Source organism: Pecten maximus, chromosome 19 (assembly GCF_902652985.1).
Source record: "Pecten maximus chromosome 19, xPecMax1.1, whole genome shotgun sequence".
NCBI lineage: Eukaryota > Metazoa > Mollusca > Bivalvia > Pectinida > Pectinidae > Pecten > Pecten maximus.
Window position 1 is genome coordinate 15,731,242 of NC_047033.1, and position 21,267 is coordinate 15,752,508.

Genomic DNA, 21,267 nt, shown 5'->3' on the forward strand with positions numbered 1-21,267 from the left:
GATCTACACGATGTCATCGGTCAACAACGACATGAACCCCGTGCAGGTACGGACCCTAATAACTTTTTACTACAAACTTTCAATCCCCCCAAAACGTGCAAACTTCGCCTCGTGCATCAATATCTTTGGCAAGACCCCTTACTGTTAGCAAACGAGGAGGACATTGTCACTTTCACAAATACAGGTGTCAAAGTCAGTAAGAGATCAGAGAAAGACTACTATAAAATTAGCGTTGAGCAGTGGGGCTATGGCAACAGCAAGATACTACAGGAAATGATTGAACAAAGAGAAATAGACACAAAAGGTATTAATGACTACCTCGAGTACACAAAAACTGTAAACCGTCTTTTCTCCAAATATGTGCGAGGGAGTGTACTGCTTTTTGATCGTGAGTATCGAGAGGCACAACATAAGGAGCAGTTTCGATGGGGTACACCACAGACGAGGATCCAAGACTTCCAGCTCATTCTCAAGCGTAACAACACGACGACCCAGGTCCTACAGGGAACGGCGACAAAACGCGAGAACTCGTCACACGTACCAAGGAAACGTGGTCCATTTACTCCGGACAATCGTGAGATATGTCGTAAATTTAATGCCAGCACATGTGACTACAAAATGTGTAAACTGGCTCATGTGTGCTCAATGTGTTATGCTACACACAGTGCATCATCTCATGACCAATCAAAAAAGTGACATGTACCCCCACCCGGGGGGTTGGTACTATTACTGATAGTGGCGATAACAAATGTACCAGCGTAAATAGTGTAAATAAAGACAATTGTTTAAACTTTGAATCTTGGCAAGCCCTCCTCCCCAAAGACGATGTTGATAGAGACTTCATATTGGAGGGGGTAGCCAACGGTTTCCACATAATAGATTCTAATATGGTGGATCAGGTTCAAGCAGCAGAAGTAGAAAATTATAATTCGTGTAAACAATACTCAAAATTGGTTCAAAAACAGATCAAGTGTGAAATATCAAATGGTAATTATGTAATTACTGATGAAAAGCCGGTCATTATTAGTGCTCTAGGGGCTATACCAAAATCCAAGACTAAAGTTAGACTAATTCACGATGCTAGTCGTCCCATAGACAAATGTGTAAATAGTTATGTTACCAGTGACTGTTCATGCTCTTATATGGACTTGCGCGAAGCAGCCAAGCACATAACACCTGGGTGTTATCTTGCAAAAATTGATTTGAGCTCAGCTTATAGATCAGTTAAAATCCATCCGTCTAATTATAAAGCTACTGGTTTGAAATATATTTTTGATGGCGATACGTCCCCCACTTTTATGTATGATACTAAGCTCCCTTTTGGAGCATCAAAAAGTCCTCAGATTTTTCAAACCCTGACAAGTGCCGTTTGTAGAATGCTGAAATGTAAATATGGTTTTTTAGCAATAGCATATTTAGATGATTTTTTGGTGTTTGGTAAAACATACGATGAATGTTTTAATGCAATGGTTAAACTTGTACAGTTACTTCGTATTCTTGGTTTTGCTATTAATTGGTCAAAGTTAGAAGGCCCTACCCAAGAAATTGTTTTTTTGGGCGTATTGATCAATACTGTCTCTATGACTTTTTCGTTATCACGTGATAAACTTGTATCCTTTTCCGAAATACTTATGAACTTTTCTTCGCGAAAGCGAGCAAGTCGTAAACAACTTGAGGTATTAATCGGAAAGTTAAATTGGGCTTCACAAGTGATAAATGGAGGCCGTACCTTTTTGCGTAGAATCATTAATATGAAAGACAATTTGTGCGACAACTCGCATAAAATGATTCTATCGGAGGAGTTCTTTGCAGACTTGCATTGGTGGATCGCGTTCATGTCGGTATTTAATGGAACATGTGCAATTCTAGACAATAAAACGATTACTTCGATACAGACTGACGCGTCCTCCGAGGGAGGTGGCGGTTATTATAATGGGGATTATTTCTATGTGAACTGGCAACTAGATTTACCTCCCTTGGCACAGGAACATATAAATGTGAAAGAATTCCTTGCAATCTATTTTGCATTTTGTCGTTGGGGGCCTACCCTCTGTAATAAACATGTTATTGTGTACAGTGACAATAAGTCGGCAGTTTCATGGATCAACAAAGGGACATCGAGGAACACTCTAGTTATGTACATACTACGTCTCATGTTTTGGATGTGTGCAATTAACAATGTTTCACTAAAAGCTAAATATCTTCCAGGAGTCTGTAACAATATAGCGGATGCATGCTCACGTCTCCACGAACCAGATAAACTATGCCTTTTATATTCATGGATTCCCTCGCTTAGCCTCTGTGATTTCAGTGTGTACGAACTTTCTCAGCATATGTCATTACACTTTATATCTCACAGGTGGCTCCACAGTTCGAGACTTAGAGGCAGCAGCGACACTCTACAAAGAAAAGGCGTGGGCTAAGTCGACACATTCTACATACGACACACAGTCAAGGTGCATTCTGAACTTTTGTGATAATATCCGCCAACCCACGATTCCAGTTTCGTCCTCGGTACTGCAGATGTATGCGACATATCTTGCGAACAATCGTGGTTTCCGGTATGGTACTATTCTACAATATCTCAATATCATTGTCCATATGCACAAGATATCTGGTTTTGACGATCCTGTGGCTACTGACTATCAACTTAAACTGGTCCTTCGTGGTATTAAGCGCGATTTGGGTACCGCTCAATCCCCAGTGGCCGCCATCTCGCCGCATCAACTATTAAAAATCAAGGCGGTTTTGAACTTGAATGATTTGTCCGACCTAGTATTCTGGTGTGCTTGTTTAATCGCTTTTTACGGACTTCTTCGCCCTGGGAGTGTTACAGTTAAGGGATCCACATTCGACAAAGATACTGATGTTCGACGTATTGATTTGCTTCCCCATGAATGGGGATTCCTGTTGTGTTTGAGTAAGACAAAAACTATACAGTTCAGAGAGAAAGCAGTAGAGGTTGTATTACCAATGACAGGGAACGCTCTATGTCCCGCGTCCGCTTTGCATGCTCTGTTACGCCGTACAGGGCCTATTGACACGCTTGGACCTCTTCTAATTCAAGAAGATGGTTCTCCATTGAGCTATAAGGCTTTTTGTGCAAAACTACAGCTTAGCTTAAAATTAGCAGGGGAGGAGAACTCTCAGATTCGTGCCCACTCTTTTCGCCGAGGTGGGGCGTCGTGGCTCGCAAAGTTAGGTTTTTCAATCGAAACCATTAAATCGATTGGCTATTGGTCAAGTGATGCTGTGTTGAGATATATCGAGTCAAACTTTTCGACAAAATTGAATGTAGCAAAACAGTTTGGTTCTTCGCTATGTTAACTTGTTAAGTCTCTATATTGACTGGTAAGGTGTTCCTGAACTTTAAAAGTCTTGCGTTCAAAATGAACTATAACATTGATTTCATTATAATTATTATTATCTTTTTCCCATACACCAACTACCTGGGCTGGGGTAAAGTTATTTTTATTTTTCTCCAATTATATCACTATTACTATCAGGTTGTATTATATACTTCTTGGTGGTTTTGTGGATTTGTATGTATCTTTTGTTTCTTTGGTTGAGATAACCTAATAAATGTATCCGCCCAGTTGGTTTGGTATTTTGTTGCTTATTACTATACATTGGGTGAAGTGATGATTAAAGTAAAAATTTATGAATTAAATTGTATTTTAGTCGAACACAACCTTAACTAGCTGCTCCTAAGGCAGTTAGAGTTATCTGCCCTTGGCACCGGTTTCTAGCATGGCTGGCTAGCAAGTTCTCGGCGAGGACTTTTTCCCTCCCTCCCGTCCCTAGAGATGGATAGATATAAAATTTATGTAGTTCACAAATTGTTAGCATTTGGCAAGGTATTTTCATCGTTATACCGATATGCAATATATATTACCGACAATATTCTTGTAGTATTATTTAGAATATCTGTCCATGCGAAATGTAAACAATGTTACAATACACACAAGCTGTTGAGTGTGGGGTAAAGTTATTTTTATTTTTCTCCAATTATATCACTATTACTATCAGGTTGTATTATATACTTCTTGGTGGTTTTGTGGATTTGTATGTATCTTTTGTTTCTTTGGTTGAGATAACCTAATAAATGTATCCGCCCAGTTGGTTTGGTATTTTGTTGCTTATTACTATACATTGGGTGAAGTGATGATTAAAATAATCTTCAAAGCCAAAATGATATTTAAATATAGAGTATGTTTGTCCTCTCGACGTGTTTTCTAGTTGATTGAACCATGTTTGTATAAATTGGTCTTGTAATTTTTGAGTAATAATTGACTGTAGATATTTAATATCAGGTACACAATTTCTCTGTTGTATCCAGACAAAACTTAATCCAACGCTGTCTAAAATATTTTTAACATATTTCATCCATTTAAACTCAGTCTGACCAGTTACATGGAGAGTATACATCAATTTGTATATAGTACTAGACAATTTGCTTTTATTGGTTAGAAGAGTATACCAAAACTTTATCATTCTTAGCTTAATATTAACAGTAATAGGATACCTGCCAGTTTCTCCGTAAATCATCAAATTAGCTGTATTTTTTCGTAGACCAAGAATTCTTTTACAGAACAGTAGATGTATTTTTTCCAACATACTTGTATTTTCGTATCCCCATATTTCACATGAATATAATAATATTGGGGTAACTAGTGAATCGAATAACTTCAGTTGTAAATCAACAGGTAAATTTATATTTCTTATCTTACGATAAAGAGCAAAAAGTGCTTTATTGGCTTGAACACACAATTGTTTCTTGGCAGCTGTAAAGCTTCCATTATAGTTAAATAGTAAATAGAAAGGAATGGTATTAATTGACGATGACACTTTCTCTAAAGAACATTGCCCGGTCACTCCTGATTACATCGGCGCTGACACAATAGAAGATCCTACATGGTATACAGGCGTGAACTTGTATCATACAATACAATTATTAATATAAAGTTTAAAGAGCTATGGCGCATATTGGCCTGTTTCGACCTAACGGTGACCATTTTCAAAATGGAAAAATAAATGTTAAAAACTGAGTTTTTGAATAAAAACCTTAAATCTATAACATATAAATATTCTTATTTGCGAGAAATATGTTTGTTCATTATAAGTTACATCATCGGGCTATTTGCAGCTTTCGAGGGGGGTTTTCCCACATTCATATCATTTTTTGACATAGAGCGCATCAGAAGACCAACTTTAACAATGGCTCATTTAATCTATGTACCAAAGACAACTAAAATCCTATTCTTAAAAAGTGGTCCTCCGATGCGCTGGTGTCGAAAAATTGAAAAAACGTAGTTGATAAAATATTTTAATTTAGCATTAACTAGACTGACTATAATTGACAACATAAACTTCACATTTTTGTGCCTTCACTACAGGTAGACTAGTAGTACATGTAGTTTAGGTGTGTAGTATCTAGAGGTCTACACTACAGGTAGACTAGTAGTACATGTAGTTTAGGTGTGTAGTATATAAGGTCTACACTACAGGTAGACTATTAGTACATGTAGTTTAGGTGTGTAGTATATAGAGGTCTACACTACAGGTAGACTAGTAGTACATGTAGTTTAGGTGTGTAGTATATAAGGTCTACACTACAGGTAGACTAGTAGTACATGTAGTTTAGGTGTGTAGTATATAGAGGTCTACACTACAGGTAGACTAGTAGTACATGTAGTTTAGGTGTGTAGTATATAGAGGTCTACACTACAGGTAGACTAGTAGTACATGTAGTTTAGGTGTGTAGTATATAGAGGTCTACACTACAGGTAGACTAGTAGTACATGTAGTTTAGGTGTGTAGTATATAGAGGTCAACACTACAGGTAGACTTGTAGTACATGGAGTTTAGGTGTGTAGTATATAGAGGTCTACACTACAGGTAGACTAGTAGTACATGTAGTTTAGGTGTGTAGTATATAAATGTCTACACTACAGGTAGACTAGTAGTACATGTAGTTTAGGTGTGTAGTATATAGAGGTCTACACTACAGGTAGACTAGTAGTACATGTAGTTTAGGTGTGTAGTATATAAGGTCTACACTACAGGTAGACTAGTAGTACATGTAGTTTAGGTGTGTAGTATATAAGGTCTACACTACAGGTAGACTAGTAGTACATGTAGTTTAGGTGTGTAGTATATAGAGGTCTACACTACAGGTAGACTAGTAGTACATGTAGTTTAGGTGTGTAGTATATAAGGTCTACACTACAGGTAGACTAGTAGTACATGTAGTTTAGGTGTGTAGTATATAGAGGTCTACACTACAGGTAGACTAGTAGTACATGTAGTTTAGGTGTGTAGTATATAGAGGTCTACACTACAGGTAGACTAGTAGTACATGTAGTTTAGGTGTGTAGTATATAGAGGTCTACACTACAGGTAGACTAGTAGTACATGTAGTTTAGGTGTGTAGTATATAGAGGTCAACACTACAGGTAGACTTGTAGTACATGGAGTTTAGGTGTGTAGTATATAGAGGTCTACACTACAGGTAGACTAGTAGTACATGTAGTTTAGGTGTGTAGTATATAAATGTCTACACTACAGGTAGACTAGTAGTACATGTAGTTTAGGTGTGTAGTATATAGAGGTCTACACTAGGGGTAGACTAGTAGTACATGTAGTTTAGGTGTGTAGTATATAAGGTCTACACTACAGGTAGACTAGTAGTACATGGAGTTTAGGTGTGTAGTATATAAGGTCTACACTACAGGTAGACTAGTAGTACATGTAGTTTAGGTGTGTAGTATATAAGGTCTACACTACAGGTAGACTAGTAGTACATGTAGTTTAGGTGTGTAGTATATAGAGGTCTACACTACAGGTAGACTAGTAGTACATGTAGTTTAGGTGTGTAGTATATAGAGGTCTACACTACAGGTAGACTAGTAGTACTTGTAGTTTAGGTGTGTAGTATATAGAGGTCTACACTACAGGTAGACTAGTAGTACATGGAGTTTAGGTGTGTAGTATATAGAGGTCTACACTAGGGGTAGACTAGTAGTACATGTAGTTTAGGTGTGTAGTATATAAGGTCTACACTACAGGTAGACTAGTAGTACATGTAGTTTAGGTGTGTAGTATATAGAGGTCTACACTACAGGTAGACTAGTAGTACATGTAGTTTAGGTGTGTAGTATATAGAGGTCTACACTACAGGTAGACTAGTAGTACATGTAGTTTAGGTGTGTAGTATATAGAGGTCAACACTACAGGTAGACTTGTAGTACATGGAGTTTAGGTGTGTAGTATATAGAGGTCTACACTACAGGTAGACTAGTAGTACATGTAGTTTAGGTGTGTAGTATATAAATGTCTACACTACAGGTAGACTAGTAGTACATGTAGTTTAGGTGTGTAGTATATAAGGTCTACACTACAGGTAGACTAGTAGTACATGTAGTTTAGGTGTGTAGTATATAGAGGTCTACACTACAGGTAGACTAGTAGTACATGGAGTTTAGGTGTGTAGTATATAAGGTCTACACTACAGGTAGACTAGTAGTACATGTAGTTCAGGTGTGTAGTATATAAGGTCTACACTACAGGTAGACTAGTAGTACATGTAGTTTAGGTGTGTAGTATATAGAGGTCTACACTACAGGTAGACTAGTAGTACATGTAGTTTAGGTGTGTAGTATATAGAGGTCTACACTACAGGTAGACTAGTAGTACTTGTAGTTTAGGTGTGTAGTATATAGAGGTCTACACTACAGGTAGACTAGTAGTACATGGAGTTTAGGTGTGTAGTATATAGAGGTCTACACTACAGGTAGACTAGTAGTACATGTAGTTTAGGTGTGTAGTATATAGAGGTCTACACTACAGGTAGACTAGTAGTACATGTAGTTTAGGTGTGTAGTATATAGAGGTCTACACTACAGGTAGACTTGTAGTACATGTAGTTTAGGTGTGTAGTATATATAGACCTACACTACAGGTAGACTAGTAGTACATGTAGTTTAGGTGTGTAGTATATAGAGGTCTACACTACAGGTAGACTAGTAGTACATGTAGTTTAGGTGTGTAGTATATATAGACCTACACTACAGGTAGACTAGTAGTACATGTAGTTTAGGTGTGTAGTATATAGAGGTCTACACTACAGGTAGACTTGTAGTACATGTAGTTTAGGTGTGTAGTATACTAGTATATAGACCTACACTACAGGTAGACTAGTAGTACATGTAGTTTAGGTGTGTAGTATATAGAGGTCTACACTACAGGTAGACTAGTAGTACATGTAGTTTAGGTGTGTATTATATAGAGGTCTACACTACAGGTAGACTAGTAGTACATGTAGTTTAGGTGTGTAGTATATAATGTCTACACTACAGGTAGACTAGTAGTACATGTAGTTTAGGTGTGTAGTATATAGAGGTCTACACTACAGGTAGACTAGTAGTACATGTAGTTTAGGTGTGTAGTATATAGAGGTCTACACTACAGGTAGACTAGTAGTACATGTAGTTTAGGTGTGTAGTATATAGAGGTCTACACTACAGGTAGACTAGTAGTACATGTAGTTTAGGTGTGTAGTATATAGAGGTCTACACTACAGGTAGACTAGTAGTACATGTAGTTTAGGTGTGTAGTATATAAGGTCTACACTACAGGTAGACTAGTAGTACATGTAGTTTAGGTGTGTAGTATATAGAGGTCTACACTACAGGTAGACTAGTAGTACATGGAGTTTAGGTGTGTAGTATATAGAGGTCTACACTACAGGTAGACTAGTAGTACATGTAGTTTAGGTGTGTAGTATATAGAGGTCTACACTACAGGTAGACTAGTAGTACATGGAGTTTAGGTGTGTAGTATATAGAGGTCTACACTACAGGTAGACTAGTAGTACATGTAGTTTAGGTGTGTAGTATATAGAGGTCTACACTACAGGTAGACTAGTAGTACATGTAGTTTAGGTGTGTAGTATATAATGTCTACACTACAGGTAGACTAGTAGTACATGTAGTTTAGGTGTGTAGTATATAGAGGTCTACACTACAGGTAGACTAGTAGTACATGTAGTTTAGGTGTGTAGTATATAGAGGTCTACACTACAGGTAGACTAGTAGTACATGTAGTTTAGGTGTGTAGTATATATGGTTACACTACAGGTAGACTAGTAGTACATGGAGTTTAGGTGTGTAGTATATAAGGTTACACTACAGGTAGACTAGTAGTACATGTAGTTGAGGTGTGTAGTATATAATGTCTACACTACAGGTAGACTAGTAGTACATGTAGTTTAGGTGTGTAGTATATAGAGGTCTACACTACAGGTAGACTAGTAGTACATGTACATATGTAGTTTAGGTGTGTAGTATATAGAGGTCTACACTACAGGTAGACTAGTAGTACATGTAGTTTAGGTGTGTAGTATATAGAGGTCTACACTACAGGTAGACTAGTAGTACATGTAGTTTAGGTGTGTAGTATATAGAGGTCTACACTACAGGTAGACTTGTAGTACATGTAGTTTAGGTGTGTAGTATATATAGACCTACACTACAGGTAGACTAGTAGTACATGTAGTTTAGGTGTGTAGTATATAATGTCTACACTACAGGTAGACTAGTAGTACATGTAGTTTAGGTGTGTAGTATATAGAGGTCTACACTACAGGTAGACTAGTAGTACATGTAGTTTAGGTGTGTAGTATATAGAGGTCTACACTACAGGTAGACTAGTAGTACATGTACATATGTAGTTTAGGTGTGTAGTATATAGAGGTCTACACTACAGGTAGACTAGTAGTACATGTAGTTTAGGTGTGTAGTATATAGAGGTCTACACTACAGGTAGACTAGTAGTACATGTAGTTTAGGTGTGTAGTATATAGAGGTCTACACTACAGGTATACTAGTAGTACATGTAGTTTAGGTGTGTAGTATATAGAGGTCTACACTACAGGTATACTAGTAGTACATGTAGTTTAGGTGTGTAGTATATAGAGGTCTACACTACAGGTAGACTAGTAGTACATGTAGTTTAGGTGTGTAGTATATAGAGGTCTACACTACAGGTAGACTAGTAGTACATGTAGTTTAGGTGTGTAGTATATAAGGTCTACACTACAGGTAGACTAGTAGTACATGTAGTTTAGGTGTGTAGTATATAGAGGTCTACACTACAGGTAGACTAGTAGTACATGTAGTTTAGGTGTGTAGTCTATAGAGGTCTACACTACAGGTAGACTAGTAGTACATGTAGTTTAGGTGTGTAGTATATAGAGGTCTACACTACAGGTAGACTAGTAGTACATGTAGTTTAGGTGTGTAGTATATAGAGGTCTACACTACAGGTAGACTAGTAGTACATGTAGTTTAGGTGTGTAGTATATAGAAGTCTACACTACAGGTAGACTAGTAGTACATGTACATATGTAGTTTAGGTGTGTAGTATATAGAGGTCTACACTACAGGTAGACTAGTAGTACATGGAGTTTAGGTGTGTAGTATATAGAGGTCTACACTACAGGTAGACTAGTAGTACATGTAGTTTAGGTGTGTAGTATATAGAGGTCTACACTACAGGTAGACTAGTAGTACATGTAGTTTAGGTGTGTAGTATATAGAGGTCTACACTACAGGTAGACTAGTAGTACATGTAGTTTAGGTGTGTAGTATATAGAGGTCTACACTACAGGTAGACTAGTAGTACATGTAGTTTAGGTGTGTAGTATATAGAAGTCTACACTACAGGTAGACTAGTAGTACATGTACATATGTAGTTTAGGTGTGTAGTATATAGAGGTCTACACTACAGGTAGACTAGTAGTACATGGAGTTTAGGTGTGTAGTATATAGAGGTCTACACTACAGGTAGACTAGTAGTACATGTAGTTTAGGTGTGTAGTACATAAAGTTCATGCGCATTACAAACTTGAACTTACTGTAGTACTTATCTTCCTGAAGTGTAAACCTGATAAAATGACAGTCTAAATTTGGCTCGCATGCTCTGCTAGTGCCTCAAGGTTATCAAATATCATTACACTGTCTCGGAGCTATGGGCAAATTATATCTAGATGATCTTATCGTTTTATGTTTAACAATTAGTGTGATTGTTTAATTCTGGCTTCAATCCAGTTCGTTTACGGAACTAACCATTTGACAGGAAAGAAAGGGAAATATTTGTTCCATTAACAGGGTTCCAAACTGTCCTGAATAGAGAATTTTAAACAATCCGATTTTACAGGAGACCCACTTAAAGTTTCTTGCTACGGTCAACAGGCTGCCGATAGGGAAAGTAGAAGTGGTGTTTTCTTCAAAATATTGGTTTCTGATGTTCATGTTCAAATAGGAGAAAACAAAGTTGGGGGGGGGGGGGGGGGGGGGGGGGGGGGTCACATTTAGTCGCCTCTTACTGCATGCGAGGTGACATACAACAGAGACAACTTTCGCCGCTTCAGTACGGGTTCAATCTTCAGACCTTGAATTGTGTATAAACGTAAACAGCCCGAGTTACCTCTGGCCCTGATATCAGACTTGGACATTATAACAGATAAGTATCTGGTGAAGGACCAAAGGTACTGAAACTCGTGTCAGTTTGTCAATACCGCGTATATATCAACAAAAACCTTGTGGCTTTAATTCAAAACAATGTGTAGCAGCGTGAAGTACAGTAGACAGCAACGTCAATATTAACATCAGACATAGACATACATTTACAAAAGCAACAGAGATCGTCCGCATTATTACTCAGTATCCACAAAACGAGGATAAATATCCACAAAATATATATAGATTTCCATGGAGATCATTGAATATTGCTAAAGTAATACATGTCCCCTACCGGCCCCGCTAAAAATAGTAACAGTGACCTTGACCCAAAACCCTGAAACATGAACCTGTCGAGGAAATCTTGGTACTTTATCATTGTTTGAAAGAAACTCCTCTATGAATGAAGCCGCTGAAATTGGCGTTACGTACGTACGGACGGGGAGAAAACTATAGTCCCCTCGATTTCACCGGTAGGGGACTAACAAGACCAGGCGTTTCGGAGTTAAGCGTCTTCTGAGTCATCTATACCCGTCATATTGATCAGGTCACATCGACGATACCCGTCATATAACTCTAGATCACATCGACGATACCCGTCATATAAATCCAGGTCACATCGACGACACCCGTCATATAAATCCAGGTCACATCGACGATACCCGTCTTATAAATCTACGTCACATCGACGACACCCGTCATATAAATCTAGGTCACATCGACGACACCCGTCATATAAATCTACGTCACATCGACGACACCCGTCATATAAATCTAGGTTACATCGACGACACCCGTCATATAAATCTAGATCACATCGACGATACCCGTCATATAAATCCAGGTCACATCGACGACACCCGTCATATAAATCCAGGTCACATCTCGACGACACCCGTCATATAAATCTAGATCACATCGACGATACCCGTCATATAAATCCAGGTCACATCGACGACACCCGTCATATAAATCCAGGTCGCATCTCGACGACACCCGTCATATAAATCTAGATCACATCGACGATACCCGTCATATAAATCCAGGTCACATCGACGATACCCGTCATATAAATCCAGGTCACATCGACGACACCAGTCATATAAATCCAGGTCACATCTCGACGACACCCGTCATTTAAATCCAGGTCACATCGACGATACCCGTCATATAAATCTACGTCACATCGACGATACCCGTCATATAAATCTAGGTTACATCGACGAAACCCGTCATATAAATCCAGGTCACATCGACGATACCCGTCATATAAATCCAGGTCACATCGACGATACCCGTCATATAAATCTAGATCACATCGACGATACCCGTCATATAAATCCAGGTCACATCGACGATACCTGTCTTATAAATCTACGTCACATCGACGACACCCGTCATATAAATCTAGGTCACATCGACGACACCCGTCATATAAATCCAGGTCACATCTCGACGACACCCGTCATATAAATCTAGGTTACATCGACGACACCCGTCATATAAATCCAGGTCACATCGACGATACCCGTCATATAAATCCAGGTCACATCGACGATACCCGTCATATAAATCCAGGTCACATCGACGACACCCGTCATATAAATCTACGTCACATCGACGACACCCGTCATATAAATCCAGGTCACATTGACGATACCCGTCATATAAATCCAGGTCACATCGACGACACCCGTCATATAAATCTAGGTTACATCGACGACACCCGTCATATAAATCCAGGTCACATCGACGACACCCGTCATATGAATCTAGATCACATCGACGATACCCGTCATATAAATCTACGTCACATCGACGACACCCGTCTTATAAATCCAGGTCACATCGACGATACCCGTCATATAAATCTACGTCACATCGACGACACCCGTCATATAAATCTACGTCACATCGACGACACCCGTCATATAAATCCAGGTCACATCGACGACACCCGTCATATAAATCTAGGTCACATCGACGATACCCGTCATATAAATCCAGGTCACATCGACGACACCCGTCATATAAATCAAATCAAGATTAAAGCACGGTCTCAAAATAATGACTAGATTAGTGACAACAAAACCTCGCGGCATAATATCTTGCCTTAACGCCTGACTTCTTATCACATACACAAATATACTTTTTCTCAATTACACGATGATGTCGACCATTTAACGTTTCTATGATCTTCATCAACATGCATGTTGTTCATTTCTCCGTAAGTAGTCAACATCTGTAATAGTAATTATAATTGGAACGAGTCCTTTGGTATCGAATCAACTTGGACATGTGTAGTAAGGCGGAACAGAGAAATATGGATGAGATACAGCTCATATACCCATTCACATGACCTCATGCCTCATACAAATGTTCTGTCGTTCCAGGACTCGTTAGTGATGAAATCTAGAAAGGAATATAGATAGGAATATCAAAAGGGCCTCAAATGACAAACAGGAGGATTGCATGATTTTCAAATTTGAAAAGAGAATGAATTACTAACTTGGAAATAAACAACATTTTGTATTATGGGTGGTCATTTAATCCACGTTAACAGCACACTCATGTGTATAAGTAGTTTGTCACCTGGCAATTTTCCTGGTAGAAGTTATTTCCTAAAAACATTTGCGTCCACACTTTTGCCTAATCAATGCAATTTATTTTCAAATAAGACCAAAACAAAGAAGTTATATTCTGAAATGAGTTATTTTACAACAACCCCCACAAATGTTCCGGTGTTGTTGACGTCATCAGTATTAAAGGGAGATAACCAGGGATAAGGACCCTCGGTGGGAACTTTGTGCTACGTCCCTGTGGACCTTAGCGGACTATGTTTTATATTTGTTCTTGGTACCACAGAATTGCTTCAGCAGTAAGTTGTTGTATTCGACTACACTCATAACGGACTCGAAACTGACAGAGGATCCGATATACCACATATTGTGTTTGCCCTGCATGTCAAATATATCCCATAATATCCCTGATGCCATGTCAGAAACGGAATATCTAGGAAAGTACGGCCATCTGATTCTATCTATTATTGTCAAATTACCGGATTTTTCTACGTTCGAAACATGATTCTTCATCTTGCGGGTGAGCGTTTTCAATTTTGGTTTTTGTTTTGTTAATTGATAGTAGACGGACGTCTTGATTTGTTGTCCTCCTGGGTTTGGCACAGTGTAGTTTTCTCCAATAAGGAAATTCAACGAACTGTAGGAATCCCTGCTCGCCCAGACGGAGGCATCGTTTTTGTTAACATTGAAGTCGTAATATTCTTGAGGATGTTCACCCTTGCTTAATCCAAAGTCAGTATCCGCCAAAGGTAGTAGTGTAGTAGTAGTTGAACGATTTCTTGAACAGTTCATGAACTTCGGGTTCAAACCTGATCACATCAGACATGGATTTCATCATCGGGCTGGTTATAAGAAAATCGAATTTTTCACAACGTAATCTACGACCATGTCTGTACTTTACATAAAATCCTCTACCCTGTTTTAAACGAGATACTTTTTTGACCGAACTTGATAACTTCACCTTAAGTTTGCTTTGTCTTGCTATTTCCTCCCAAAGAAACTGAAACCCTTTACTTAAGATTTTAACAACACGGTCTCGCGGTGCCACTGGTTTTACTATCTCAGAAAGGAAATACGGTGTCGTCCATATCATGCCGTACAATGCTGATATTTCATCAACTTTTCCGTATCCTTGAATTGTCTGAGAGGACAAAAGTATTCCTCTTAGTCCGTCCAGATTATTGATCCTAAGAAATTCTCCAAATGTCATATTAACTTGTGATAAGACTGCAGGACACGGTCTAGGCATAACTCCCTTGTATATCCCAAACATTTTCTGGTGCAATGTTACATAGTCTATGATGTTTTGTAAAATAATACCTGTTCCCACTGAAGTTGTAACATTCGGACGAAGATTCTGAAGTATCCGGATACTGTTTTCGAGGCTTGATAGAAAAACTGCAAAAATACAATTACAACTATTTCAAAAACGGGACACTTTACAGTAAGTTACACAAAACTAATGACATTTTGTTTTATGAAATATCAATAACATCATGAAACGAAAGATAATGGTCACTGTAACGCGATACTACAATATAAAATATGCCATTATGAACATTCATTAACAAAACGTACCTCATCGTGGACGCGACAAAGTAAAAACAAAGCAGAAACGTTTGATAACATCTAACAGCATCCCAACACACAAAGAACAATGACCAGTATACCACAGTGTCAATACACAATATCAAAATACCAGTATACAACAGCGTCAACACACAGAGACAAAATACCAGTATACCACAGCGTCAATACACAATGTCAAAATACCAGTATACAACAGCGTCAACACACAGAGACAAAATACCAGTATACAACAGCGTCAATACACAATGTCAAAATAGCAGTATACCACAGAGTCAATTCACAAAGACAAAATACCAGTATACCACAGTGTCAATACACAATGTCAAATACCAGTATACCACAGTGTCAATACACAATGTCAAAATACCAGTATACCACAGTGTCAATACACAATGTCAAAATACCAGTATACCACAGTGTCAATACACAAAGACAAAATACCAGTATACCACAGTGTCAATACACAATGTCAAAATACCGGTATACCACAGAGTCAACACACAAAGACAAAATACCAGTATACCACAGTGTCAATATACAGAGACAAAATACCAGTATACCACAGTGTCAATACACATTGTCAAAATACCAGTATACCACAGAGTCAATACACAAAGATACAATACCAGTATACCACAGTGTCAATACACAACGTCAAAATACCAGTATACCACAGAGTCAATACACAAAGACAAAATACCGGTATACCACAGTGTCAATACACATTGTCAAAATAATAGTTTACCACATTGTCAACACAATGAAAAAATATCAGTACACCAGACCTTCAACACAACGTAACAAGATTGAAGAAACCCGGAACGGTAACGGTTATTTAGGTTAGGGATCTAATTGTCTGCTACTGTTGTGAGAAGAAAAATAAGTTGAAGACCAAAATGAGGTTGCCATATGCTGCCCTAGATATGAAACCTACCTGGAGAATTTTCGTTGACCCATACGTCCGGTTCGGGCATAGGTAGTAAATTTCCGGCGTTAAACTTTGTGATCAGGTTATAAATCTCCGTGTACTCAGGCTGTGTGTACACTGTCCCCATCTCGTGTGGTACTCCTCGGTGTTGGAGGGTTTTAGACTTCCCACCAATATAGTCATTTTTCTCGAACACTGTCACACTGGTATAACCTTCCTCCTGAAACATTCAGAGGAAACCAATATTATTCGTTATTATCACGTAATACTTCTACTTACCGAAATTGTTCTCATTCTCAATTTTCGTTACATTTACACTGAAGCATACAATTGAAAATAGGTCCAGATTGATAACTAGGAACCGAGGTGTTCCTGAGAAGTCATTTATCTCAATTAAGCCAAATCGACCCTTTTTCGCCAGCCCCTCAACTCCAGTGGTTAACCCATCATATGTACAATATTTAATCCCCACTCCATAGTGATGCTACCAGTCAAATTTTGTTCAATTCCGATCAGCCAATTTTTGGTGGATGGACGGACGAACGGCCAGGGTCGACTAGTGGGGTGCAGTATTTTGTAGCCTTGATTTGACGTAGATTTACATGATGGACGTCGTTGAGGAAGCTTACCAATACCTCACCTCTGTAACACCTAGCTTTGTTACAGACCTACATATAACTATCTGTTCTATAACAGATCTCTTATTTAATTATCATTTTATTTTTTTATGATTTCCGTTTAAGTTGGTGTTGTATATGTTTTTGACTCGTTTAAGCGATATCTTTGTCGATATTACAGTTTCGTTTTGCCTCAGTGTTGCATTGCTTTATTTTTCTACAATCACCATATGTATATATCCCGAACAACAACCTTAAGTCTGTACGCCATGTGGATTCCTGAAGGACCAGCCCCTATGATGGCTATTTTATCGTGCTTGGATCTGGGCCCTTTGATCTTCGGGAACGGTGTTGGTGCGCATGCCTTTCTTTGCTTCTTGGAGTGTTCTGTGTAATATAAAACGACATAATTAATTAATAGTAAATATGTCGTTATTAAACATTTAATAAACTATGCCCATTCCTTCAACGACGTGTTAAAATGGGTTCCATTGTATTTTATTCGCTTTACACCAATACAGAGATTATAATGTGATCAAACGATGAACATATTAAATGAAAGAACAAAGAACGCCTTAATTAATTACATTAGATTCATGGAAAACCATTTCTTGTGATTCATCGTCACACATCATCAAATAAGTTTCACAGCAAGGCGAACCATCGGCTTTCGCATGCGTTAAATCATATTAAATATAAAGTAAGTCAATGTAAACTTTTATTTTTCAAAAATTTCAAAACAAGTTATACCAACTTATATAAATCACGTTTGTTTGCCCGGATGGAAGCGCGCGAGGGGTCTTAGTGTAAGAGGAAACTTACCGGGGAAAACCTATGTGATCGGGCATGTGGCCCCATAGCGTTTTATGTCCGATCAGGGAATCTAACCCCGGCCGCCTAGGTGAAAGGCAAGTTCGTAAACACTGTGCGATCAGACTATCCTTAGCTACTACTTAACTTGATATCTGCTCCTCTATGGTTGCAATCACGTTCAAGTCTCGTTTTGATCTTGCGTAAAGAGTTATTTGTTATATTTAACAAAATAAGGTACATTTACCTAGCAACACGATCTAAAAAATATGTCAAAAATAATGACGTGTGTGGTTAATAAAACATTTTTCACAAGAATTTTAATAATTTGCCAATTCGACAGCTAGTGAAAAGCCCAAATTTCACCTTTTTTACTCTAGATTGATCACTCAAATTAACAATGTAAATGTTTGAAGCTCATTTTTGCTACACAACTCAATGCCATGGAAAATTAAACAATTTTGAAGTTGTTTTTGTTTTACATTTCTGACCCCGAAATGGTGAAAAATAACAAATAATACTGGGACGAAATAGGAATCACACAGACCTCTAGTTTTTATGTCTGTTTTCGAAAGATAAACTTGATTTTTTTTTATCTACTTAATATTTCATAGCGTTTAATAGCACAACTTTTTTCATAAAGCGTTCAACATGCAAAAAAAAAAATGGTGAAAAGAATGAGTATTTTGCCATTAAGTAGTAAGGGGCAGGGGTAAGTTAAAAACTATTTTGGGTTTAAGGAATTTAATCGCCATAATTTGAAGGAAAATGTTATTTTTGTAAATTCTTCAATTCTCCAAACAAATCTGACATCAATTCAAATATGGACTATTTTGTAAGGATTTATTTCTCTTAAAATCACATATTATGTCAAATTGGTATCTCTCACTGGTCCAAGCACACAAAACGAGCACACAGACATAGAATTCGTCTGGCATTTCCTGCTATGCAAAAATGTATACGAGGAAAAAAAATGGAATACAGGATTCTTTTGACATCACAGAGGTAAACATCCTCAATAGACGCCAGACTAAATATCCAGGTTTATATTTCCGTAGAATATTAATTCTGAGAGAATCAAAATCTGCAGTATAATATTGAGTGGAAACCCCTTTCGATATGTGGATATTTTGTTGGTGATATTGGAAAATGTTTATGGCTTTTGCAATTGAATATAACACAATCGTTGTCTTGTGTATACAAAAGTTTAATCAGAAACAGCTGATTGTATTTGAATGAATATAGTAGAATATCTCAAAAAAGAAGTTTCAAGTCGAAAGATATTACAGTAGAGGAACGGAACTGCCTACCTACACAATGAAGGATATTCCAGTAGAGGAACGGAACTGCCTACCTACACAACGAAGGATATTCCAGTAGAGGAACGGAACTCCCCCTACCTACACAACGAAGGATATTCCAGTAGAGGACCGTACATTAGTGAAGTTGGAGGTATACGATTTATTCCAATTTTATGGATAGAAAACAAAATTATACTTTGATAACAATTCATTTTTTAGAATAGCTACGCAATCCATTACTTATTCAATTGTCGATTGAGAATTGTATCTCACCGATACTTGTGATACTTCAAAAAACCTATTTGACCTTGAACTTTGATCCTGACGCCATACTTACCTATAGTCAGTGCGGTACCGTCAGCTATCAGTAGTCCGGTTATAACTACAATCTGTAAAAGTAACATAAACAATAGAATTTATTATAAACAATCTCTTACGCCAAGGCGAGGAAATACAGATGGCAGGACAGTTGTACAAATTCTAAACACGTGTGATTTTAGGATATATATATATATATATATATATACAATTTGTAAGTAAACATGGATAAGTCCCCAACGAATGATCCGTATACCATTATACATTTAAGATTTGAGATAGATGTATTTATGAATCGTAGGTTGGTGATAAGACTTCGGGAAATTAAACATGGGTTAAGGCTATACATTTACGACCAATCTGAGGGTAGTAGTAAAAACTAAACAAAACGAAATAACACCAATCTTTTTGCACGTGCCGTTTTAGGGTAAGTAAAAATCGCGCTAAGAAAATGACACTAGCTTGAACCTTTGATCTCTGTAACAGTTGATATTTTATACAAGTGTACATTCGCAGAAACTGTTTCGTGTTAATTACGGAAAAATGATTGTAATAAAGACATAAATCAGGTTATAATCTTTCCAATACAAATTAAAGTTAAAGTAGGGTCAAAATAAAGAATAAGTAAACCGTGTCAGTTGATTTGTCCTTCTATGACTCATCAGTGACACTTACGGCCTAAAGTGCTGACCCTTAGGTGACGACGGAGAAACTCAGAAGATCTACAACTGAACATATTTCCAAATCTTCACTATTGTATTAAAAGAAATAGTCAACCGGACAAACAGCAAGGTCGATACCGTATCATTCCAGAAAATATATTCTTGAAATTCTGATACATCACATAAGATATGATTTATATATTTCTCAATTATAATTTTATGAAAACTAGGACCAACATCACTCCACGAATCCATTAGTAAGTCTGAGCAAGAAATGTGATACGCCACATAAAATGAGGATATTATTTGATGAAATCAAACACAAACATTGCTCCCCGAATCAATTGGTATATCTACATCTGAGCATGTCATACATTGTAACTAAGGTAGATTACTAGAGCCTGTTACAGAACATGTACAACTTCCCTCTTACATTTTATTCTTCATTGCTTTTCTTTGACCTTAAAATGTAATTCATTGTCATTTTCCCCTTTATAGTATTCGATATCGTGTATTGTATTGTTTTCATATCCCCTGATATAATATGTTTTGTTATGTCTTTTAATACATGATGTATATGGTACGTAATCTTCAGAAAACCCACATTCTACTCTGAATAAATTCTGTATTTAATAAGATACCTATACAGAACTATACCTGTAGTTATAAGCATACTTACAAGGTGTACCACCAGGACACATGTACACGATACCCGTGGACTCATCATCGTGGTACCAACAAGACCTAGATATCAACGGGTTTGACTATCAGGAGCTTTTTATTGACTTAATGGCATCATTGTCGAGACTACTCACATGACTTAGTGACGTAACGTTACTCCCGAGGGCTTTGGAATATATCCTTCAGGCTCCAACTAATACATTAACAGCTTGTTATTAGTAGTGTTCTTGTTTCATCATGGATGAAATAAATCGCCTAGATG

At 37.6% G+C, this 21,267-nt stretch overlaps 3 protein-coding genes across 3 annotated transcripts; 2 read left to right on the forward strand and 1 right to left on the reverse strand.

The window, feature by feature from the left end:
* Positions 1 to 573: 573 nt before the first annotated feature.
* LOC117318120 lies at positions 574 to 2,454 on the forward strand. Its single transcript, XM_033873122.1, has one exon. The coding sequence runs from the start codon at positions 888 to 890 to the stop codon at positions 2,421 to 2,423; it is 1,536 nt and encodes a 511-aa protein (XP_033729013.1). The 5' UTR covers positions 574 to 887; the 3' UTR covers positions 2,424 to 2,454.
* Positions 2,455 to 2,601: 147 nt separating this feature from the next.
* Positions 2,602 to 3,327, forward strand: LOC117317432. The gene has a single exon (XM_033872242.1). The coding sequence runs from the start codon at positions 2,602 to 2,604 to the stop codon at positions 3,325 to 3,327; it is 726 nt and encodes a 241-aa protein (XP_033728133.1).
* An 11,019-nt stretch (positions 3,328 to 14,346) lies between these two features.
* LOC117318034 (polyenoic fatty acid isomerase-like) lies at positions 14,347 to 21,267 on the reverse strand. Its single transcript, XM_033873035.1, has 5 exons — positions 21,004 to 21,267; positions 19,682 to 19,733; positions 17,487 to 17,620; positions 16,623 to 16,836; positions 14,347 to 15,496 (listed from the first exon to the last, which is right to left on the reverse strand). Exons 1-5 carry the CDS (start codon positions 21,049 to 21,051, stop codon positions 14,832 to 14,834), a joined length of 1,113 nt encoding a protein of 370 aa, XP_033728926.1. The 5' UTR covers positions 21,052 to 21,267; the 3' UTR covers positions 14,347 to 14,831.

Excerpts from the sequence above, each read along its gene's own strand:
- LOC117318120 (XM_033873122.1), top strand. The coding sequence starts at position 888 with ATGGTGGATCAGGTTCAAGCAGCAGAAGTAGAAAATTATAATTCGTGT.
- LOC117317432 (XM_033872242.1), top strand. The coding sequence starts at position 2,602 with ATGCACAAGATATCTGGTTTTGACGATCCTGTGGCTACTGACTATCAA.
- LOC117318034 (XM_033873035.1), bottom strand. The coding sequence starts at position 21,051 with ATGATGAGTCCACGGGTATCGTGTACATGTGTCCTGGTGGTACACCTT. Across the intron at positions 17,621-19,681 it reads CGGTACCGCACTGACTATAG|AACACTCCAAGAAGCAAAGA; the intron begins GTAAGTATGGCG and ends TATATTACACAG. Across the intron at positions 16,837-17,486 it reads ACATGGCGTACAGACTTAAG|GAGGAAGGTTATACCAGTGT; the intron begins GTTGTTGTTCGG and ends TGAATGTTTCAG.